Genomic DNA, 22,991 nt, shown 5'->3' with positions numbered 1-22,991 from the left:
ACCCAGAGGTCACTTGTTGTACTTCCTCTGACCCACACACTCCACCTGCTGTGTTTGCTTGTGATGTCCCTGCTCTATATGCCAGGTAGTATCATTATGAGTTTTATTTAAACATTTTCCAATTACTCAGTATTAAAAGGATTTTCTTCCATGGCTGAGAGCTTTGTCCTTTGCCTCCCTTAGCGCTCTACTGTGCGCAATGGCCATGAGGTGGCCAGCAGCCCTGTCAGGCAGTTTAGAAGATGACTGGGGAATGTCATCGCTGCACCTTGGGCCTACTGACCTGAGCTGATGTCTAGCAGGTGTAGGTTTGAGGGATCTTCTTCTTGCTCTGCGGTGCGGTCATTTGGACGCTCACAGCTTTTATTCTTCTAGTTCTTCTGGAGCAGGAACCCTGGACTGCAGTCTTGCCTAGTCTTGCTTGTTTCTGTTTTACTGCAATGTGTGAAGAGTGACTGTGGAAATTGTTTTATTGTAAATGTAATGCCTTTAACTGCACTTGTCTTTTGAAGTAACAAATAAGTTAAAGTAAAATAACCTATTTAATAAATTAATGTAATGGATAAATCTACTGCCTCTTCAATGTAAAACGAACCTCTGCCTTCTGTCAAAGTTCCCTACATCAAAGGGTGGCGTTGTTGGTCATTTCAATTGAGTTTTAATTTAAAGGGGAATCTTGAGAAATAAATCACCATCCGCACCAAAACAAAACAAGACCTGACATTCCTACCACACATTCACAATACCAATACAAAGTACATACAACGTCGACCCGGTGGTAGCAGTTACCATGCAAACTAGACAAAATCCAGTACGATTCCAGATGCTAAAGATACGTACTGTATATGTCTAAGAAACGTAACCACATCAAATCATCCAAAAAGTACAAATAGGTGAGCTGATCTATTGCAATAGAATCCATTAGTTACTCCACCTCACCCCATCATCAAAATCACGACATTTGATGCTTTAATAGTTTTAAAAATCTTTAATCTATATTATTTTTTAAAGGTTTACTTTTTGGATGCTCCACTTTTACTTTTTTGCTCCTGTATTTGTATTTTGACTAATAAAATTGAGTACATCTTCCACCACTGATATCAAGTGATATAAATATAAAATAACTGGGTTGTTTACGTCTAACCATGGTATTTTTCTGGAGTAACCTCAGAACAACCCCACCCCCCGTCCTCATTCCTAAGAGAGTCCACCAAGAAGTTACAAGAAGAAGCAGCTGACTTCCCTTTATTGCACAGTCCCGAGGAATCCCAGAGTGCTTTGGACAGTAAAACCGTTATTTATTAGTTATTGGGGAGGCAACTTTCACCATCTTGCCAAAGTGAAAGAAACTTTTGCAAAAGGTTTGTTATCTGAAGAAGCACACACGGTAAGTTGTTTACAACCCCTAACACATACTTCATGCTTTCGTCAAACATCTTTTAAAAAAACGGCTGATAATTTAAAATAAAAGGGTGCAAACTAACAATGAACTCTCTGTGAACCGATTTACACACAGTCTGTAGAAAATAGACGCGCGTTGTTGTGCTGCGCTTTTACGCATGGCCGCAGCTTAGCCAAACTTTTTTTTTCTGTTCAGTTGTTGAAACAAATGGGTTGTACCGAGTTTGCATTTGCGTGTTATTGCTTCACAGTGTGCACAGTCTGTATGCCCACGGCCACGGCAGGGAAAAGTCAACAAAACGACATCCAAACTTGAGCTAAATGTTGCCACAATGCCAACATTGTAGCCTTTGCACCTTCTTCCATCATTTCTTCACTTTCTAATCTGTTTGCGCAGATTTTAGCACGAGTACGGTAATATTAAACTTCATGCAGCTCTGGCATAATTTATCCGAGATCCCTGCCCTTGCCTCAGGCTCATCTGCCTTTATTGGCTTCAGTCCAGGTCTGGGTCGTTAATGCCTGCTCTTCTGCAAACTCCTAACAAACATTATTATTATTATTAGATCATGTCCTGTTCCTGTATCCTAATCCTAAAGCTGCTCTGTGAAGATTTGACACGCACGCACACACACTTCTTCCCATGCACAAACGGAATGCTTTGACTTTCCAAAAATCTACTTCAGTGTACCCCATGCAACACATTGAAGCAGCTTGGATCGTTTGTATTGGCACAGAGCGATTGTCTTTGATGTAAACGGGAGATTAAGGGAATTGACAGACATTATTGGGACAAGCCTCTTTTGGTTATGCCTTGTGCCTCATCAACCTGCTCCATTTGGTAAAGTTTAGTTCTTTGCACCAGCTGTGTTCCTTATGCAGACCAAATGAGAGGGCAGATAACATCCAGACCCACTGACCAGTCATTGTAACTTAACACCATCTTCTTCAACATGAACCCTACTGCCAACCCCTATTTTGCAGCGCTGGAAATAGATGTCCCCATCTTGCACACAGTCTGGCCAGAACAGATTATACCTTTTGATATACAACTTGTTCAATGAAGCAGTTTGTTCCCGCCAGGCATTTCTTGAAGGGCAAGGAAAGACCAAAATATCCTCAGAAAACCTTTGAATTTTTCCGTGAATAAAGATTATTTTTTTTGATGTATTTTATTAAATAAAAGAAAAAAAACAAAACTTTTTTAGTAAATTTGAACTCTTAAAGAATGTTTTGGAGGATTTGGGACATCAATAGGCAGAAAATGTAATAGCAATGATTGACTGTACTACTATAGCAAACACATGTATTTGTCTAATACAGGTACTCGGGACAAAAAGTTGAAGCGATGCGTAGACTATTCAAACCAACCTTGATGTACATATTCCATTTACTGAAGACTGGAGACAACTTTACAATGAACTGTGCCAATCACAACAGCAAAAACAAAACAAAACATGAATTTCCATAATAAGTTGGCAGTATGAATGTACAAAGACTAGAAATATGATATTGGAAATGATCTAAGAATAAAACAATCTTGGAGCTCGAGGTTTAAAGGACAAGTAATGTAATCCAGTAACCTTCACTAACTTTGTGTCCCCCGTTTAACAAAAAATCCTCTTTTCCCAGGTACAATGGAGCTTGTGTTGTTGATGATAAGCGTCTGGGCAGCTCCTGCTTTTGGTAGGTATCAATTTCTTTTAATTAGTGAAAAGTCAAAATCTAGGCATAGCGTTGTACTAGTCTATTTGTATAACAGGCTCGGGGTTTGGCAGGGAGGTGTTTGGTAAGTCTCCTGCATTCGGCTTTGCATGGCCATGTGGTGACTATTTTAACATCCTGTTTAAAATCCTTCATTTCCTGTGTGCTGCTAAATGGCTGCCTGCCAGCTCTCCTTATCCCCAGCACCCAGCAGAACATGCCAACAGTGTCAAAATATGATATAGACGTATAGACATTTTCACTCTGTCAAAACTATTCATATGTTTAGTTCAATTGTTAATCTTTATGCTCTTGCCGGGTCATCAGTGATGTTAAGCAGATTCTCAAAGCAGGCATTTTTTTTTTTTTATCAGAGAAGGAAGAATCATTTTCCAGTATTTGCCAAACATGTCACGTTTGGCCTTTCAGAAAAGAGATGAACATTTGTACATTTGACAGTCGGCTCAAAGGGGACTTCTGTAAACGGCATCACTTCATCCAACTGTTAGGAATGAACTCTTACAAGTCCAATAGCAGACTTTTCTTTTGTTACAAGTTAACATGTTGTTTTATTTATTCAACCTAATAGAGTAAAGGTTGCTGTCTTGTACACAGTGTAACTTTTGGGGGTGATTGGGTTAGGGTTAGGGTAATGCTTGTTGTTGCCCGGAATGTTCCACTGTATGGCATTATACTTTTCTATCTTGCATTTATTTATTTAATAACCATGCATTCTTACTATGACCAAACACGTCTCCAGGATCTCCTAAGGATCCAGTACTTTGGCCTAGTGTCAACAGCTTGTCACCGTGGAGATGTATACGTTTAAAGGGGTACCACATAAAATTGAGGAACAGCTTGGATGTGTAATTTTATTTTATTTTATTGGGGTGAATTAAATACACTTTTTGCAGTTTTTATTTAGCACATTAATACGCCTCATAATAATTGTGCTCATGATTACATATATTATTTATTTTGTAGTGGACTATAATCATATATTTGCCACTAGATGTTGCACAAACCACCACCAGTACAAGCTCCGGTCATAGTTCACAGGGAGGAGGCTTCAGAAGGGCCATATGTGGTGGAGGGAGGGGCCTGGACACACACTTCAAAGGAAAGGAGAACAGTGACCCCTCATGGTGGAAATGAGTCACAGTGTCCAATGGTAACAAAGGTAACAGTGTCCAATGGTACTCCACCTTTGGACACTGTTATTGTGGTTCACAGTGGGCCTTTTAATGACATACTGTGGAACATTACTGTCAAAGCAATAGTATCGCGAAGACAAGCAGGTGGCGGACCCTCTAAGTAAAAAGTTACATAGTGCAGCTTTAAAGAGCCTTAAGAAATGGGTGAACCAAAAACATTTGATCAAGGTGTCAAATTGGCACATAGTCTGTTGGTGCATAATATCAGGATGAAAGTGACCGTGGGTTCAGAGGTCAACATTTAAATCTGTCTGAGGTCATGAGTGAAGACAGAATTACACGAATGATCTGAGGCATCTGGGCTTTACAAAGTAATAATACATTTTTATTATCGTAATTCGGTTTGCAAATTTTAGTATTGCAATTATTATGAGAAAAAAAAAACATTACAATTGTGTGGTTATTCGTGATTACTGACACCAAGCAACAACTCTCTATTATTTGTGCTCTACCTGCTGTTGCCATAGACTTGCTCATTACATTGCACCACTCCTGCCATTTAAACTAAGACAGGAACTCTTACAGAATTTAAAAGGGCACTGTGTAACTTTCACCTGTTTCACTCTTTCAACTGTGGGACATTCCAGACAAAGTAATAACATCTTTGTGGAGAAGTGACAGTTTTTCCACCAGAAAAGTTACAAAGTGCAGCTTTTAAAGAGAGTTGTTCTAATGTAAAGGCTTTTGAATGTGGCGTAAAACTAATTTGCCCTAAATTGCTCACTTGCTTCCATACCTGGTGACTTTGCACTGACTAATATTTTTCTTTTTGTCCCACAGTTTCTGCTGCTGACGGGGACAATGGTACGTTTTTATTATAATGGAAATGTAGAAAAGTGTAATTAAGATAAGCTGCGTTCACATTTTAACTACCATATAAATAGGCTCCGGCTCTAAACCGCTTAATGACTAGATGAATGACTCTGGCCTCAGCCAGCTGTGAAGTGTGGCAATGCTCTGCTGCTCATTTGTTCTTTCTCTTCTCTCTTTTGACAGACAGTGCATTTAATTATGGTAAGTACTGCACAGACATGATCTCTTTATAAGTGTGTGGTTCAATGTACTTCATTGTGGTAAAACTTTCCAATTAAAGTTAATTTTGAGCTCTCACGTCACTATAGTTTACATTCTAATTAGTATTGCTGGGTGCATTGGCTTGCTCAATATATATCTCATTTTAATCACTAAAAGTAACATACTTTTTCGAGTATAGATCACAATCAGATGACCCTCAACAGTTCAACAGTCCTGCACCTTGAAGTCTTGGGTTCAAGAAATTGAACTAAAATTGAACAAGACATTTCGTCTTGTTCAATTTTAGCCATAGGCTTTCCAATAGCTAGGCAGTAACTTCTGCCCATTGCCCAAATATCTTTTAATCCAAAAAACATAAAATATGGCTAAATGTTGGCTAAACAGTTTAAGAATAAATACAATTTAGCATTTTAGATTTGATTAGATTAGATCTGCCTTTATTGTCTTATAGTTAAATTCCTGTTGGACAAACAATTGTCACAAAGACTCACCAAAACAAGACATGACATTCCAACCACTACACATTCACAATACCAATTCAAAGTACATACGTCAACCCAGTGGAAGCAGTTACCATGCAAACTTGACAAAGGCCAATGCCATAGTTTCCAGTCAGAGGCATCTACAGTCCTGATGCTAAAGACACATACTGCACATGTCTAAGAAACATTAACCACATTAAACCATCAACAAAGTACAAATAAGTGAGCTGATCTATTGCAATAGAATCCGTCAGTTAATCCACCTCACTCCATCAATTAATACACGCACTACAAAAGGTCTTTTAATGCTCATTTAATTATTTAATGTATTTATTATTAGTCCATGGTGAAATGTCAATGGAATTTCACCTCTGAAACCCGAGAGCTGAGCAGAACTGTCGAGCTCCATTCAAGGAGCACCACTTAATCTTTCTTTTTGCTTCTTTTCCCCTTTCAGACTATGAATCGTTGAGGATTGGAGGCCTGTTTTTTGCGGTGGTCCTCTTTGTCTTGGGCATTGCTCTTATTGTCAGTAAGTATTTTCTCCATGCGCACGTGTTTAGGTGTTACTATACACACATCCTTGTGATTGAGCGACTTTATGGTGCCCTGGTTTCATATAGAGGTGCACAACAAGCGGCCCTGTGTTCCTGGGACGTCTTGAGGGAAAGAAAAATGATGCTTCTTGCTGTGGCTCAGTTCTCAACACCATCATGCTCTGTTTATCACAGAAATTTGACTTTTATAACTTCTGCCCTTCTGCCTTTTCATCCTTGCACCTGACAACACATACATATTATGGTTTGAAGCCTGAGGCATATCCCATCAGTTGATTAAATACAACCAATAAATATAAGACAAAATATGATAGATCCAAATACATGAAAGTGCAGTATTTTTCTAATAATTACTTTGTTTGGTGGGTGATAATCATAGTTTTACGTCAGTCAAGTGGCAGTTGTGAAGAAAAGTAAAAAAATAAAACAGTCACAGGAAGTATAGTGCTGAATTCTAAATGTGAATAATCAATGTACAAGGCTTCTATAGAGTAGCGAGGTTCAGAGTGAATTGGGGATAATAGAGAAGGGAGGAGTCAGAGTCACTGCTGCACTGGCATATGTGCGCTGCGCCTTAAACACTCGATCACCGGGCAGCAGTGCATGGTCACGAGGTAACGATTACCTCTGTTGCTCGTGTCCAACCAGGAAGTAAAATTATAAGCCTCACTAAAATTGAGAAACTAAGGGAACCTAGAATCTCAAATATAATTATCATATGCACTTTAGGTTTATGTGTCTTATACAGCAACAGCCATAAAATAAGTCATGACACATAAATAACTATGAATGTAATGGAAAAGGTTATTAGTTTTTCTGTTTCCTGCAAACTTTAAACAATATTAGATGGATCTGGAATAGATGTTGCAATGGACGTCCTAGCCCAGAAAAAATAAACGCCTTTAAAACTTTTACAACATGAAGAGTGCCTTAGTTTCATTGTTTACCTATTTATTATTATTATTTTTTGCAATAGATGTTGTTTGGTGCCCTCTAGTGATATATGTCTAGTAAGCATGGAAGGATGTTAATGTTCCGCAATATTACTCTGAGGTTGATTTTTCTCTACTTTTCATAATAAAAGTGGTATCATATTTTGAGCGTAATCCAGGAAAGCAGAGGATTAAAAGTTTCTCGTGACTTCCTGGACGTTCAGGATGTTCAGATTTTTTCCTCAGCATAGCACTTAGTTACTTCTCATTTGAGAGTGGAATACAGTTTGTTGTAAATTGTAATTGCTGTAAAGGCAATAACAAATCACACGCCTTTCCTTGTGTTTACAACAGGCCGGAAATGCACCTGCACAGGTGACCAGTCCAGGTAACTTTTGTGAAATTGTTGAAAATGATGTTTTAGTTATGAATGCTGATAACATTTTGTATTGTTCATGTGAAGACCAAGAGGGGCTGATGCTGAATCAGGTGTTCCAAGAGGTATTTTCACTTTTATAACTGACACACGATTTTCATAAAGCCAATTAAATCCTCAACATTGTTTTCCAGCTTAAATGCAGTACAATGAAGTAGAGGTGAGTTTTTGTATGTATCTAATATCTACATAACTGTATCACATAAAAATCTACAGTTCATTTGATATAATCTTTGTTTGCCTTTTAGATTACCATAACAATTGAACAATGAAGCTGAAAATGTCACTTTCCATAAATGTGAATTATTATACTGCTTATGTTTGTATGTTGATGTTTTCATATGAACAATAGTAGCTAAATAGTGAGCCAATAAAATGTATTATGTAGCGGTTTGATTGCTAGAGGACTGAGTTATTTGCTGTCTGTTGTTTTTAGCTGGTCCTTTGCAGTGCACCGGAGCTCTCTGTCATAGTGCACAACTGCTCCTGCTGACACAGCACACTGGTCACTTACTCACACAGTCTGCTGCTTGTATATTTTCATTCACTCGTAGCTCCCAGGCAGCATCAGCCACCATCCCAAAGACTACCTCTTTATGATGATCCCACTATTATTGTGTGTGATTGCACCTTACCAATTAAATTGTAGCAAAGATAAGACCAAAGACCAAATGGATTTACTACAAATTAAAGAATACACTGTTGTCTCTATTAGATAATTTCACATCTGCATTTGACTCATGCTTTATGTCTCTAGACTTAAACAACCTGTCACAAGTAGTGGGGAACCACAGTGGACCCATTTCCAGATCTTGAGTGAGGATTATGGTCATGAGTATGAAGCTGGAGGATTAACTGCATGTTTTAGGTTTTATGTGGCAGCACAGGGCGAACATGCAAATTCCACACGGTACAACAATTTAGTCAAACTTACTGTTTCAAGGGGTGAGCGCCATACTTTCAAATGTCTAACTTTTACTACTTGACTATGACTATCAATAAATGATTTATGAAATTGATTTCAGGCCAGTCTAATACATTTAAATCCATATCATAGAGTAAAATATTTTCTCATAATATTGGAAACAAATGCAAAGATCACTGGTTTAATTTGTAGTTTTAGTATCAGAGCCCAAAGTCACTTTGCCCAAAGTCACTGGGATAGGTTCCAGTCATCCGCAACCCTGAACGGGAACAAGCAGTAGGAAATTGAGATGCTGGTAACATAAACACAGCCTCATTTCTCTGAGCCTCGTTAAAACACCACATTTAAGTGACAAATTCAAAACTTTGCAATCAAGCATGTGAAAAAATCCAAGGACATGGTTTTGTGGATTTGAAATAACATTTGTTAAGCAATGTACAAACAGGAATATAAAACATCCTTTATTCGTCCGAAAAATAAAAATGATTTCGCGAATATAATAAGTTCATCTTTGTTCAGCTGGAGGTGGGTGATACAGCTTTTCACCACAAGATAGAGCTGTTGGTCTAAAATAAGAAGAAACAGAGCCAGTCCATAATATTCCCATAACTAAGGTGATAAAAGATTGTAGGCTTTGCAGACATAAAACTTGTAAATGCTTTTCAAACATGGCTCTTTAACCAGCTTTAAAGAAACACGTGTCACAAGGTTGAATCAGGACATAATCACACACACAAAAATATATGGTGCATATTTTTGACACGAACCAAATAATTAGCTTCACTAGAGGCCACTGTAAAGAAAAGAAAAAGGAGTTAAATCCATGTTCTTTCAGCCATAACAAAACTCCAGACACAAACGGTTAACTGTCGTTTCCAAAATATTTTGTTAAAGGAACTGTTTGAAACCTGCTCTCTTACTTTTTCATTTCTTTTTCCTTTTTATTCCTTTATTGTCCCACATGGGGAAATTTCATTGGTGCAACGCAGGTAGATACAGAGGTAGATCCAGAAGAACAGATCACTTATAGGAAGTCTGAAAAACACTTTCAGTAGAAGATCTCCTATAAATAAATAAAAACTCCCATAGACAAATAAATAAATAAATAAATACATAAATACATAAATACCATTGCATGTGATCACGACAGTAATTGCACATGAATATGTGTCACGACAGCACATAGATTGCACATGAATTTCACAGTAATTGCACATGAATTGCACATGAATTCCAACAGCAATTGCACATATGACAGAATTGCACATCAGTATTAGGTTAGGTCGGTATTGCGAGTGTTCAGTACTAACAGTTTTTGTTATAAAGTCGGACAGCAGCAGGAAGGAAAGACCTACGGAACCTTTCCTTCACACAGCGAGGGTGGATCAGTCTCTCACTGAAGCTGCTCTCCAGAGCAGACAAAGTGTCCTGCAGGGGGTGACACTCATGGTCCAGCATAGATGTGGGGGCGCCCTGGGGCGCCCCCACACTGCAGGTCCGAGTGTCAGACACATAGTTCCGGGCTCTCACAAACTAGGGTCGGTCCGTGAGGTAGTCCAGGATCCACTCTGCCAGGTCATACTCCACACCAGCCGTCTCCAGCTTGTCCCTCAGGAGCAGCGGCTGGATGGTGTTGAAGGCGCTGGAAAGATCGAAGAACAGAATCCTCACAGAGCTGCCAGGCTTTTCTAGGTGAGAGAGAGAGCGGTGCAGCAGGGAGATGACGGCGTCCTCCACTCCGATGCCAGACCGATATGCAAACTGCAGCCGGTCCATGGCTGAGCTCACGGTGGAGCGGAGGTGGTCCAGGACCAGCCGCTCCAGTGTCTTCATCAGGTGGGGCGTGAGAGCCACTGGCCTGAAGCTGTTGAGGTCTTTGGGGCGCGGTGTCTTAGGCACAGGTACCAGACAGGAGGTCTTCCAGACCTGTGGTACCACCCTCAGCTTCAGGCTCATGTTGAAGACATGCTCCATAACTCCACACAGTTCATCTGCGCAGGACTTAAGGAGCCTGGGGCTGATGCCGTCAGGTCCTGCTGCCTTCCTCACTTTAATCCTCTTCAGCTCACTCCTCACCTGTGCTGCTGTGACAGTCAGTGGTTGGCAGGGGGACCGTGTGCTGGGGGGATGGGTGAGTCCAGGCGAAGTGGGGAGCTGATGGTCCAGGGCAGATAAGCGAAGAGGAACAGATGCAGGGCATTGTCCAGCTGTGGAAGAGGGAGCATGCAGCTGTGCAGGGGGAGGGGCGGGTGACCGATCAAACCTCAAGAAGTGAGCATTTAAATCATTCACCCACTGTAGATCCCCCTCTGTCTGGGCAGGGGGGATTTTGAAGCCCGAGATGGTTTTCAGGCTCCTCCACACTCCCTGAATGTTCTTTTGCTGCAGCTGCTCCTCCATCCTCCTCTTGTAGCCGGCCCCAGCCTGCCTGATCTTCCTCCTCAGCTCTTTCTGCACAGTCTTCAGCTCCTCCTTGTTCCCTGACCTGAAGGCTCTCTTCTTCTCCTTCAGCAGAGCCTTCAGTTCACGGTTAATCCATGGCTTGTTGTTTGTAAAACACCGCACCGTCCGGGAGGGAACAATGTTCTCAAAACAGAAGTTGATGTAGTCCGTGATGCACTCTGTGATGGTGTTGATGTCCTCCCCATGTGGGTCATAAAGCTCAGTCCAGACAGTGGTGCTGAAGCGGTCCCTCAGAGCCTCCTCGCTCTCAGCAGACCACATCCTCACCTCACGGGACACCACAGGCTGCCTGCGCACGATGGGTTCATACACAGGCCTCAGATGTACAAGGTTGTGGTCCGAGCTGCCCAGGGGAGGGAGGGGGGAAGAGGAATAAGCCTCCTTGGTGTTGGCAAAAAACAAGTCCAATGTTCTATTCTCTCTGGTGGGGCAGGTAACATACTGGGTGTATGTTGGTAGAACAGAAGAGGGAGAAGCGTGGTTAAAGTCACCAGATATGAGGAAGAGAGCCTGTGGATGCTGTGTTTGCAGCCTACAAGTGCAGGAGAGCAGTGCTTCACAAGCATATTCAGCATTGGCAGACGGGGCCACATAGACTGCGATCAAAATCACATGTGAGAACTCCCGGGGCAGATAATATGGCCTCATGCCAATAGCCAATAGTTCAATATCCTTGTTACATAGCTGCTCCTTCACTGTGCAGTGTTCAGGTTTGGACCAGCTCGTGTTCACATACACCGCCAGACCTCCACCTCTTTTCTTCCCACATTCTCTCGTTCTGTCCGCCCGCAGCAGATGAAAATTGTCCAAACCTACAATAGAGTCTGGCATTTCTGCTGTTAACCAGGTCTCTGTGAAAATCAAGACGCTGCTGTCCCTATAAATCCTCTGGGACCGCATGAGGCTCGCTATTTCCGTCATTTTATTTTGAAGGGACCTCACGTTACCCATGACTACGGCGGGAACCGACTTCCTGTTTTCTCCTCTCTTCTCTCGGAGTTTACGTCCAGCCCGTCTGCTTCGTTGCGTTTTCCTTAGGATGTCCGCCGGGATAACGTGACGATCTCCGGGTAAGACGACTGTTCTCCGCAGTTTCATGAGTTCCTCCTTTGTGTAAACGCGGTACGGCGCCGGCCGGGAGGCGGGGCCGGAGCCGGGGGACTCAGAGCCAAGACACATAGCAACGACACGACGAAAACACTCAATCCAGCCGAATAAAGTCAAAACAAGTTAATTTAAAGCGATTCCAGTGCGTGTCCCGATCGTTCGTAAAGTTCCTCTTTCATATAAACGTGTATATAAACGTGTACCGACGACACGCCGTACTTTAGCGCGGCCGGAGGGCGCGGGGGGGGGGGGGGGGGGCCTGGTGGGCTCGCTCGGAGCTAGCTCACGTCACAACAACACAACGAACACAACGAAAAACGCTCAAATCCAGCCGAAAAAAGTCAAAAACAGTTGAATTAAAAAAACTCTTCCAGCGCGTGTCCCTATCGTGCAGTAAAATAGAAAAAATATACTAACTATATTTACAAAATATAGGAGATAAAGCACAATAAGTGTGAGAAAGAAGAGAGAGTGTTTACACCGGACTGCCAGCTGTACCAGCGCCTTATGACGTACCAACGTTACTGTTTTAAATAAAGTATTACTATCACAACAACTGAACTTTGGTTGCCAAGATTCTCATGAGCAAACCATGCCCCGTGTTCAGCTCAGAACCTATGTTGTAGTTTTTGCAACTAAGAAATTATCTTTATCGGGGGATTCAGACTCATATTTCAGAAATCTAGAATCAAAACTTTCTGTTCCTAATGTATATTATATGTTGCACATTGCATTCCATTGCAGGCAATCTTTAAAGGCCAAGCTCAGGCCTCGGGGGGGCTAAACGTACGCACAGAACTAAAGACAAGGGCTCAAATTAATATAGCACCCAGAAGAGTCTTAAGTGTCCTTGGATGACAAGCAGTGATTGGATTGCAAGCTTGGTAGAGTTTGATGGCCATGCTTGTCAGCCTCACCTGCTTTTTAATCAGTAATTACCACGGGGGATTCTTTGCCATTTCTTAATTAAATTGGACTAAATGCAATTAAAAGCCACAATCTCATTCCGTTTGGTTCCTGCTTTTATAAGAATACTAGGTTGAATGGTCCAATCACTGGGCTATCTAATCTTAATTATTTCAGGGGTCACATTAAGTCTTGCCAGGGCCAAAAAGTTAATGTTTAAAATTTAAGATCAAAAGACACGATGTACTTTTCTTGAAAACTTACCAGCTTGAATAATCACCGGCACGCCAATAACCCACGACCGCAGACACATCCAAAGTGATTTTTCCATCTGCCATTGTCATGTCATCTTTGGAGTTGTGATTGTAGTTACCACAGGCCCCACACATTTTATAGGAGAAGCTGGCGTCCACAATCACAGTGACCTCCCTTAAGACGCAGTATGTGACCTGAACAGCCAATGCCCTCTCGATGACTACGCTTCTGTCTGAGATAATAATAATAATACATTTTATTTGTAATGCACTTTACATTCCAATGGAATCTCAAAGTGCTAACAGAGGCTAAAAACAACAAGCAAGTCACAGAGTTGTGCACATATGTCACAGCTCACTTTTAGAGAAAGAGAAAATTGTCCGAACAAAAACATGCAGCTGTTTGGTCCCCCGTCCCAGAGTCCTGCAGACGTACAGGTCCTGCAGAGATGGAAGTCTGCGGCCGATCACCTTCTCAGCAGAGCGCACTATGCGCTGGAGTCTCTGTTTTTCCCCGGCTGTGGCTCCAGCGTACCACACGGTGATGGAGGAGGTGAGGATGGAGTCAATGATGGCCGTGTAGAACTGCACCATCATCTCCACTGTCAGATTGGCTTTCCTCAGCTGCCGCAGGAAGTGCATCCTCTGCTGGGCTTTCTTGATGAGGGAGCTGATGGTGGTGTCGAGGAAGCGGAGGGAGTCTACGGTGGTGATGGGGGAGTCTTAATAGTGAGGGAGGGCTGTGACTTTCCTGAAGTCCACAATCATCTCCACTGTCTTCTGGGCATTGAGCTCCAGGTTGTTACCGCTGCACCAGGACACCAGCCGGTCCCCCTCCCTCCTGCAGACAGACTCATCCCCGTCCTGGATGAGCCCGATGAGGGTGGTGTCGTCCGCAAACTTGATCAGTTTTACGGAGTCGTGGCTGGAGGTGCAGCAGTTTGTGTACAGGGAGAAGAGCAGAGGAGAAAGTACACAGCCCTGTGGATTTCCTGTGCTGATAGTCCGAGTGTCTGAGACATTCTTTCCCAGCCGCACCCACTGCCTCCGATCCATCAGGAAGTCAGTGATCAACCTGCAGGTGGAGTCAGGCACGTTGAGCTGGGAAAGGCTGTCCTGGTGCAGAGCAGGAAGGATGGTGTTGAATGCAGAGCTGAAGTCCACAAACAGGATCGTGGCATAGGTTACTGGGGAGTCCAGATGTGACAAGATGAAGTGGAGTGCCAGGTTGATGCCGTCGTCCACAGATCTGTTGGCTCTGTAGGCGAACTGCAGGGGGTCCAGCAGGGGGGAGGTGAAGGTCTTGAGGTGGGGCAAGACCAGGCGTTCAAATTAGTTCATTAATACAGACGATAGTCAATAAGGCCAGTGATCTGGGGCTTCTTATGGACAGGGACAATGATGAATGACTTGAAGCAGGATTGGATTTCCGAAATAGTCTGTTTTCATTCTGTTCGTGAACTGAGGGAGTAGTGGGGAGGTGGGGGGTACCGGGGTTGGGTTGGCAGAGGTGGCCACTGTGGGAGAGGAAAGATGGTCACATCAAACCTAGAGTAGAAGGTGTTGAGTTGCTCAGCCAGTTTCCGTTTATCTGCAGCATGGGGGGCTCTGGACTTATAATTGGTGAGAAGCCGGAGCCCACTCTACACAAAGGCGGAGTTAAGGTTGGAGAACTGCTGCTTCAGACGCGTATTGTACTGTGATCTAGCTCTCGATACCTCCCTGCATCTTTATAGCGTTCTCTGTCTGCGGCCTTTACTGCCTTATATTAGTTTTGGTATGAACCAGGTCTGTCATTATTGAAAGTGACTTTGGTGTGTGTTGGTATAATGCTGTCCTCACAGAATCGAATGTATGATGTCAAAGTGTCCATGTACTCATCCAAACTATCTGTGGCAGCTCTGAAAACCTCCCAGTCTGTAATGTCCAAACATGCACGTAGCTCCTCCACTGCCTCACTGGTCCACTTCTTAGAAAACCTCACCACAGGTTTGGAGAGTTTCAGCCTCTGTCTGTACGTGGGGATCAGGTGAACCATGAAGTGGCCTGAAAATCCCAAAGCAGCAGAAATGCGTTGCTGACTGTTGTGCAACAGTAATCCAGCGTTTTCTGCTCTCTGGTCGGGACTTATTGTTATTGCTTGTAGTAACACCATTGAAGAGCAGGAGGACTTGGATGGCATGGTCAGCTTCAATGACCAGTGGTGTGGGGTATTTGTAGGTGATTTCCTTTGAATCTCTTTCATTCATACTAAAAACATCTATCTGTAGTGACGCAAGTATTCTGTGATGCCTGGATATAGACACTGTCAAATTCAGTCTGGAAGCTCAGTGGGGGTATGACGAAGTTTGCACCAGATTTGCTAACTGGCAGCAGCTGCTCATAGACGTGGTTACATCTGGTGAAGCACAAGGTACAAGATTGACCTGAGAAAACGGCAACTGGTTTTATAGAGGTAATTTATGTACCAGAGAGGTTGGCCGTGCTCTGAAACTGCACTTTCAAAAGGCTGAATGTAGCAGTGTGCCCGTCACGCCGGCAGATGGCGCACATCTGCGCTATAAAAACTCTGCAACTCTTGCGTCCCATGTCCGCCACTTCCGCATTCCGGTGGGTCGCGAGGGTTTGCCTCAGAAGGGCAGGTAAATCTCTCTCCATGTCCCGCTAAATCTGTGTATGTAGTTTTTAAGACTAGCGATTTATGTATTTTAGTGCCGTTGGATGCTGGACGCTGCACGCCGCATGTCGCCACCCTCCATGGCGCCCCATTCAAAGTGTGGTCCGGCTGGCGGTACCGGGGTCCTCCGTGTAGCCGACTGCGAGGTCGTCATGTCCCCAGCTGGGGCCCTCGGTGTAGCTGGTACCGGGCGGGTCAGGCAGGAATCTAATGGCTCGTCGTGGGGGGCCTTACGTGGTGCGTCTGGGACTATGAATATCCAACGGCACTGGCCCTTTTTGTTTTTCCTTTACTGGCCTTTTACTTGCCCTTATACCTTTTGTATTTACTAGTATTTTAATCGCCCTGTTGGTCATCGTTTTCTGTGTTCTGTTTTCCGATTACTTTCCTGTCTGTTTACTTTTACAATTTAAACACGTATACAATATTGTTAAAATGCTAACTAAATAAACAATGTAACTTATTTAGCACTGCCTAATCAATGACCTTACCTGTGCGCCTTTTAATCTTTTCTACATGGTCCTGGGCCCATTAATGCCCAGGTGGCGTTGTTGGTTAATTTAACTTTTATCACTGTGTACCACCCGAATGCTACATGAAGGACTAGCCGTATTTTGTTGCAATTCTGGGTACACAACACTCTGTAATACAAGAGCACCTGTCAGACTGATTTCTACTTTGTTGGGCTCCTTCCTGTTTGTCACTGCAAACTCATCATAGGTGCCACTATGAGATCCACCAGGAGTTAAGATTAAATATTCAGTGCCCCATTCAGTATAAAGCAAAATTAAAGAGGTTTCAGTAGTATAGAGCTTGTGGTTGATGGAGGGTAAAGTGATTTTTTTGAGAAGCTCCAATGAGGACTGTGTTAGAGGACTTCCCAGTGCCGTGCACCTCTACTTCATTGGGCAGGGAGATAGTGACCCCTTTTCAACCTTTAGGTGCATTAAATCCAGAAACATAGCATGTCAACAGTAACTATAGTGTCTTTGTCAACAGCATTAATATGCCGTTGGAAGCTTAGGGTGCCAGCGTTTTGGCTATAATTCGTCCAAAATATGAGGGTAAACTCCGTACCTGCCGACCAAATCTGAAAAAAAAAATTAAAATAAAATACCCTAACTGTGGTTAGGGCTAATCCGAGACCGCTGGAATACCAGGTGCCACAGTGAGGTGCTTAAAGGTGCCATAACATGCTTTTTTTCACATTTCGTAGTCTATCCTAAGTGTATGATTGATAATAATAAGGGTTGTGCAACACCCTTAACATAATAGTTTAGAAAAATCACCCATACCTTGGACCCCCTCACCAACCCGGAAATGCAAGGCGGGAGGGGGAGGCTGGTGGAGAGGGGGGAGGGGGAGGGTGAGGGGGGATGATGACGCGTGCCTGTGGGTATGACGTGGTCTTGTAGACACCCCCCGTCAGTTTGGAGATTCGAGGAAAGGAGATAGTCTGTAATATAGCTAAACACTGCGGGAATCAATCAAAAAAACACTCTGGGTACATAAATGAAGCACAAATAGCAATGTAAGGAGGTTAAAAGCTCTGAAAAGTCGATTTTGCATGTTATGGGACTTTTAAGGAACTGTTGTTGCGTCCTTAGCCAAGACACTTCACCACATTGCCTAGAAAAAGCTTTGAGTTAATTGAAGGTGGAAAAGCGCTGTATAAATACATTGCAATAATAATGATGAATAGAAAGAAATAGGTTGCCCCATGTGGTATTGAAAGTTGGGTCAAATACAAATAATGAATTTCCCTCGCAAGGGATTATAAGTGTAGGCGCAGAACATCTCTGTTTTTACTAACTTAATGTCTCTGTACATTGCCCCTACACATAAGATACTGTTTATTATACCGCACATACAGAGACGAGAAAAGCATATGTATCCCATATACTTAACAGTCAGGTCAGGGGACTTGTATCCTGCTGTGAGAAATAAACTCACATTTACAGCTGATGTTTTCTTATGTACAACGCTGTCCATCACTTTGGTTTTATTATATTTTTATCACTCCCGTCACTGGACTCACCCTCTGACATATGTATGTATGTATTATTAGAATTGAAATATCGAAAAGTACAATTAAGATAAGCTGCGTTCTCATTTTAACTTGGCGCTGGCACAAATACCTAAATGAATGACTGTGGTGTTAGCCGGCTATAAAGAGTGTCAAATTATGCTCTGCTGCTCATTTGTTCTCTCTCTTCTCTCTTTTCACAGACTGTACTGCACCATGTTAGTTGCTGCACAGACATGGTCACTGTATTCTACTGACTCTGTTTCTTTATGCCATAGAACAGAGAAAGGCAATAACAAATCACATGCCTGTGGAAAGTTATGTTGTTTTAGTTATGAATGCTGTTAAAATTTGGATTCTTCATGTGAAGACCAAGAGGGGCTGATGCTGAATCAGGTGTTCCAAGAGGTATTTTTTATTTTTATAACTAACATACAATTTTCATAAAGCCAAGTAAATCCTCAACATTGTTTTCCATCCTAAATGCAGTACAATGAAGTAGAGGTGAGTTTTTGTATGTATCTAATATCTACATAACTGTATCACATAAACATCTACAGTTAATTTTATATAATCTTTGTTTGCCTTTTAGATTACCATAACAATTGAACAATGAAGCTGAAAATGTCACTTTCCATAAATGTGAATTATTATACATTATACTGCTTATGTTTGTATGTTGATGTTTTCATATGAACAATAGTAGCTAAATAGTGAGCCAATAAAATGTATTATGTAGCGGTTTGATTGCTAGAGGACTGAGTTATTTGCTGTCTGTTGTTTTTAGCTGGTCCTTTGCAGTGCACCGGAGCTCTCTGTCATAGTGCACAACTGCTCCTGCTGACACAGCACACTGGTCACTTACTCACACAGTCTGCTGCTTGTATATTTTCATTCACTCGTAGCTCCCAGGCAGCATCAGCCACCATCCCAAAGACTACCTCTTTATGATGATCCCACTATTATTGTGTGTGATTGCACCTTACCAATTAAATTGTAGCAAAGAAAAGACCAAAGACCAAATGGATTTACTACAAATTAAAGAATACACTGTTGTCTCTATTAGATAATTTCACATCTGCATTTGACTCATGCTTTATGTCTCTAGACTTAAACAACCTGTCACAAGTAGTGGGGAACCACAGTGGACCCATTTCCAGATCTTGAGTGAGGATTATGGTCATGAGTATGAAGCTGGAGGATTAACTGCATGTTTTAGGTTTTATGTGGCAGCACAGGGCGAACATGCAAATTCCACACGGTACAACAATTTAGTCAAACTTACTGTTTCAAGGGGTGAGCACCATACTTTCAAATGTCTAACTTTTACTACTTGACTATCTTTAAATGATTTATGTATTATTGTGGTTTTAGTATCAGATCAGCCAGCAGAGGCAGCTTTCTGGGTTCACAGAAGGTCTCTTCATTCATACTGCAGTAATTCAAGTGCGGTCAACAACGTCCTAAGTTTGCTCCAGACCAGAGTCCAGTCAGTTTGATGTTTAATATAAAATGCCTTTCCTTATCAATCAAAACGTAATGCTGGTACCTTAAACACAGCCTCATTTCTCTGAGCCTCATTAAAACACTTCTTAAGGTCTCACCATATTTAAGTGACACATTTCAAACTTGGCCATCAAGCATGTAAAAAAATCTTCACATTTTTGTAAAGCAATGACAACAACATACAGGAATGTAATGAATGTATTTATTGGTCAGTAAAAGAAAAATACAAATGATTTAGCAACTACAGATATAATTAGTTGGAGGTGGGTGATACAGCTTTTCACCACAAGATAGAGCTGTTCGTCCAAAATAAGAAGAAAAAGATCCCGTCCATAATATTCCCATAACTCAGGTGATAAAAGAAGATTGCAGGCTTTGAAGATATACAACTTGTAAATGCTTTTCAAACATGGCTCTTTAACCAGCTTTAAAGAAAGACGTGTCACAAGGTTGAATCAGGACATAATCACACACACTAAAATACACGGTACATATTTTTTTTTACCTTTGAACCAAATAATTTGCTTCAATAGAGGCCACTGTAAAAAAAGAAAAAGAAAAGAAAAGAAAAGAAAAGAAAAAGGAGTTAAATTCATGTTCTCTCAGCCATAACAAAACTCCAGACATAAACAGTTAACTCGTTTCCAAAATATTTTGTTTGAAACCTGCTCTCTTACTGAGAAATAACTAATATTAGAAATAACTACTATCACAACAACTGAACTTTGGTTGCCAAGATTATCATGAGCAAACCATGCCCCGTGTTCAGCTCAGCACCTCCAGAATTCCTTCACTGAGCTGCAGAGGCTGCACTAGCTCTGAATCATGATTGGTGCAGGGCCAGGCCTCAGAGACTTTCTGTTCCTAATGTATATCATAGTTCGCACATTGCATTCCATTGCAGGCAATTACATGCAACACATTAGATACAAACAAGCTATTTGTTGTCCACTTTTACTGCATTTGCAGACATGGGGGAAATGACCATGTCTTCAAAGGCCCAGCTCAGGCCTCAGGGGGGCTAAACATACGCACAGAACTACAGACAAGGGCTCAAATAGAAATAGCACCCAGAAAAGTCTTAGGCGTCCTTGAATGATAAGCACCTAATAGATTGCAAGCTTGGTAATATTTGATGCAAAAATGTAAGATCATAATTAGACTTGATGTACTTTTTCTGAAAACTTACCAGCTTGAAAAGTCGCCCGCACTCCAAGAACGCACGACCGCAGACACATCCTTAGCGCTTTTTCCATCTGACGTCATCATGTCATCTTTGGAGTTGTGATTGTAGTTACCACAGGCCCCACACATTCTATAGGAGAAGCTGGCGTCCACAATCACAGTGACCTCCAGCGAGATGGAGTATGTGACCTTAACAGCTGACGGCCTCTCGATGACAACGCTCCTGTCTGAGATGTGCACGTATATTTCAAATCCCATTTTCCAAGGAAGAGACACTTTTCTGCCATTTACCTGAACATAAGAAAGAAAAATATTATAATTCATTAAAAAATATTCATAATAATATTTCTGAATCTAAATAATGTATTTTGACATAGGGTGGTAAACATTTTTGAATAATGTGTGGTGTTGTAGTAGTCCTCTCTAGTTTTTTAACATGCTGCTGCTTGAACAATGCAATGTATTTTAACCTTACAGTTTTACACACTGTTCAATGGGGATACTAACCATAGACATTGTTATAATTACAATATTGTTCTCTCACCCAAACTTCATGCAGACTGTTCACTGCGATGGTTGTGTTTTTGGTGAAGACATAAATTGTCTCCACAGAAAAGGTCCTTTTCCTGCAGCTCCGTACATCTACCACGACCCTGAACCAAAGATCTGCAGTGACATTACACAAAGAGGCCACCTCAAAAGCCCCCAGAGCACCCATGGGTCCAGTCATGCCGTCAAAGGAGGAGAGAAGGCCATCCTGGTTGATGATACATTGGCCTTGTGTCACGTGACAGTCTCTGACACCATTTCGGACTTCACAAAATCCGCTGCCGCAGGACAATCTTTGACATTTCACTGTCCCAGACGCCTTGCACACACATTTGGACTTACATTCTGGATCCACGACAGTTTCACCAACCTGTAAACAAATATGTTTAAGTTAGAGGTGAACAATAAGAGATCTTCTAGATAATAAATCAAAAGAGGCATTTTGGATGTTTGAAGGAGTTGAAAAGTGTAATCTTCCAAATCTGGGATAATGTGAATTTTGAATCTTTAGTATTTATTTCTATTGTCATTCGGAAAGATTTAAAAAATAAAATGTGTTTTGTAAACAAGTGTGAGTGCATCATTGTTTCACCTCTCATCTAATGTATAAGATAAGATAAGATATTCCTTTATTGTCCCACATGGGGAAAATTCATTGGTGCAACGCAGGTAGATACAAAGGTAGATACAGAAGAACAGATCACTTATAGGAAGTCTGAAAAACACTTTCAGTAGAAGAAAGCATAAATGTTAGTAAGCATAAATGTTACCGTTAGGTATCTGCCGTTGTGTTCACATCCACAGTTGCCCATAGAAACACAATGAACCCCGTCAAAAACCAAGCCCTGGTCACACTGACATCCTTCAAAGCAGGCCTTAGAACAGGTGACTGGGTACATTAGATTAGCACAGGTGACTCCACAGGTGTCAGCACACAGCTCATAGTGGCTGTTCTTTGGGCACAAACCAGCTGCAAAAAATGTCTGTAGTTAAAACACTGGATAGAAAAGCACCTTTTTACGTACTTATGTTTGTGTTTCTTACGGCAGAAGGAGTCTGTCCTCCACGACTGGATCTGAACTCCAGCACTCTGGCAGGCCAGGGCGTATGCCAGGACACTGTTGCACAGAGTATCCTTATTGCCATCCATCGCACAGACATCAAAGACACAGTGAGAAAAGTAAGTCGCTGGATCAATTTTGCTGTGACAATCTTTAAAAGGCCCATTTGGTGCACTTATGATACCACAGGACTCAGGCTTTCCAAATGAAGCTGCTTTGGCCTCATCACAGACTGGGCACTGACCACCACATCCTCCGCACAAGAATCCAGGAAGATCCACGACCCAGGCCTTTCCAAACTCATCAACATTATTGATCGGTTTGCCATTTGGGAGCATGAAGTCATCTTTGGGGTTCTTGTTGTAGTTGCCACAAAGGCCACACATCCTTTCCACATAACTGGATGGCACAATGACTTCAACATAATAGACAGTGTCATACAGCACTGTCAAACCAAAGTCAGTTCTAACAATAATGTTGCGGCCTTCTTGAGTGATTTGTATGCGCCCATCATGAAGGAACAGGGGAAGCTTGACAAGTTCATCATTCACCTAAACAAAATAATCAAACA

At 42.0% G+C, this 22,991-nt stretch overlaps 2 protein-coding genes across 4 annotated transcripts; one reads left to right on the top strand and one right to left on the bottom strand.

The window, feature by feature from the left end:
• Positions 1 to 1,180: 1,180 nt before the first annotated feature.
• LOC140374442 (FXYD domain-containing ion transport regulator 6-like) lies at positions 1,181 to 8,154 on the top strand. 3 transcript variants are annotated; one of them, XM_072461336.1, is made up of 10 exons: positions 1,185 to 1,387; positions 3,034 to 3,087; positions 3,164 to 3,190; positions 5,100 to 5,123; positions 5,316 to 5,333; positions 6,294 to 6,368; positions 7,680 to 7,713; positions 7,789 to 7,826; positions 7,896 to 7,931; positions 8,010 to 8,154. In XM_072461336.1, exons 2-9 carry the CDS (start codon positions 3,039 to 3,041, stop codon positions 7,898 to 7,900), a joined length of 270 nt encoding a protein of 89 aa, XP_072317437.1. In that variant the 5' UTR covers positions 1,185 to 1,387; positions 3,034 to 3,038; the 3' UTR covers positions 7,901 to 7,931; positions 8,010 to 8,154. The 3 variants fall into 3 exon arrangements, with proteins under 3 accessions (XP_072317438.1, XP_072317437.1, XP_072317436.1); XM_072461335.1 differs by having other exon boundaries at positions 1,186 to 1,387; positions 7,896 to 7,921; XM_072461337.1 differs by lacking the exon at positions 3,164 to 3,190 and having other exon boundaries at positions 1,181 to 1,387; positions 7,896 to 7,921.
• Positions 8,155 to 20,785: 12,631 nt separating this feature from the next.
• Positions 20,786 to 22,965, bottom strand: LOC140373883 (alpha-tectorin-like). The gene is made up of 4 exons (XM_072460585.1): positions 22,404 to 22,965; positions 22,130 to 22,329; positions 21,355 to 21,729; positions 20,786 to 21,101 (listed from the first exon to the last, which is right to left on the bottom strand). The coding sequence occupies exons 1-4, from the start codon at positions 22,804 to 22,806 to the stop codon at positions 20,811 to 20,813; spliced, it is 1,269 nt and encodes a 422-aa protein (XP_072316686.1). The 5' UTR covers positions 22,807 to 22,965; the 3' UTR covers positions 20,786 to 20,810.
• Positions 22,966 to 22,991: the final 26 nt, after the last annotated feature.

Source organism: Eucyclogobius newberryi, unplaced genomic scaffold (genome assembly GCF_026437365.1).
Source record: "Eucyclogobius newberryi isolate DKJ021-1_F unplaced genomic scaffold, fEucNew1.0.hap1 SCAF_3, whole genome shotgun sequence".
NCBI classification, from domain to species: Eukaryota; Metazoa; Chordata; class Actinopteri; order Gobiiformes; family Gobiidae; genus Eucyclogobius; species Eucyclogobius newberryi.
The sequence above is the reverse complement of the archived record's forward strand: the minus strand, read 5'-3'. Positions and strand labels throughout refer to the sequence as shown.

Excerpts from the sequence above, each read along its gene's own strand:
- LOC140374442 (XM_072461336.1), top strand. The coding sequence starts at position 3,039 with ATGGAGCTTGTGTTGTTGATGATAAGCGTCTGGGCAGCTCCTGCTTTT. Across the intron at positions 6,369-7,679 it reads GGGCATTGCTCTTATTGTCA|GCCGGAAATGCACCTGCACA; the intron begins GTAAGTATTTTC and ends TGTTTACAACAG. Across the intron at positions 7,714-7,788 it reads TGCACAGGTGACCAGTCCAG|ACCAAGAGGGGCTGATGCTG; the intron begins GTAACTTTTGTG and ends GTTCATGTGAAG.
- LOC140373883 (XM_072460585.1), bottom strand. The coding sequence starts at position 22,806 with ATGTGTGGCCTTTGTGGCAACTACAACAAGAACCCCAAAGATGACTTC. Across the intron at positions 21,730-22,129 it reads ACAACGGCAGATACCTAACG|GTTGGTGAAACTGTCGTGGA; the intron begins GTAACATTTATG and ends ATTTGTTTACAG. Across the intron at positions 21,102-21,354 it reads ACAGTCTGCATGAAGTTTGG|GTAAATGGCAGAAAAGTGTC; the intron begins GTGAGAGAACAA and ends TCTTATGTTCAG.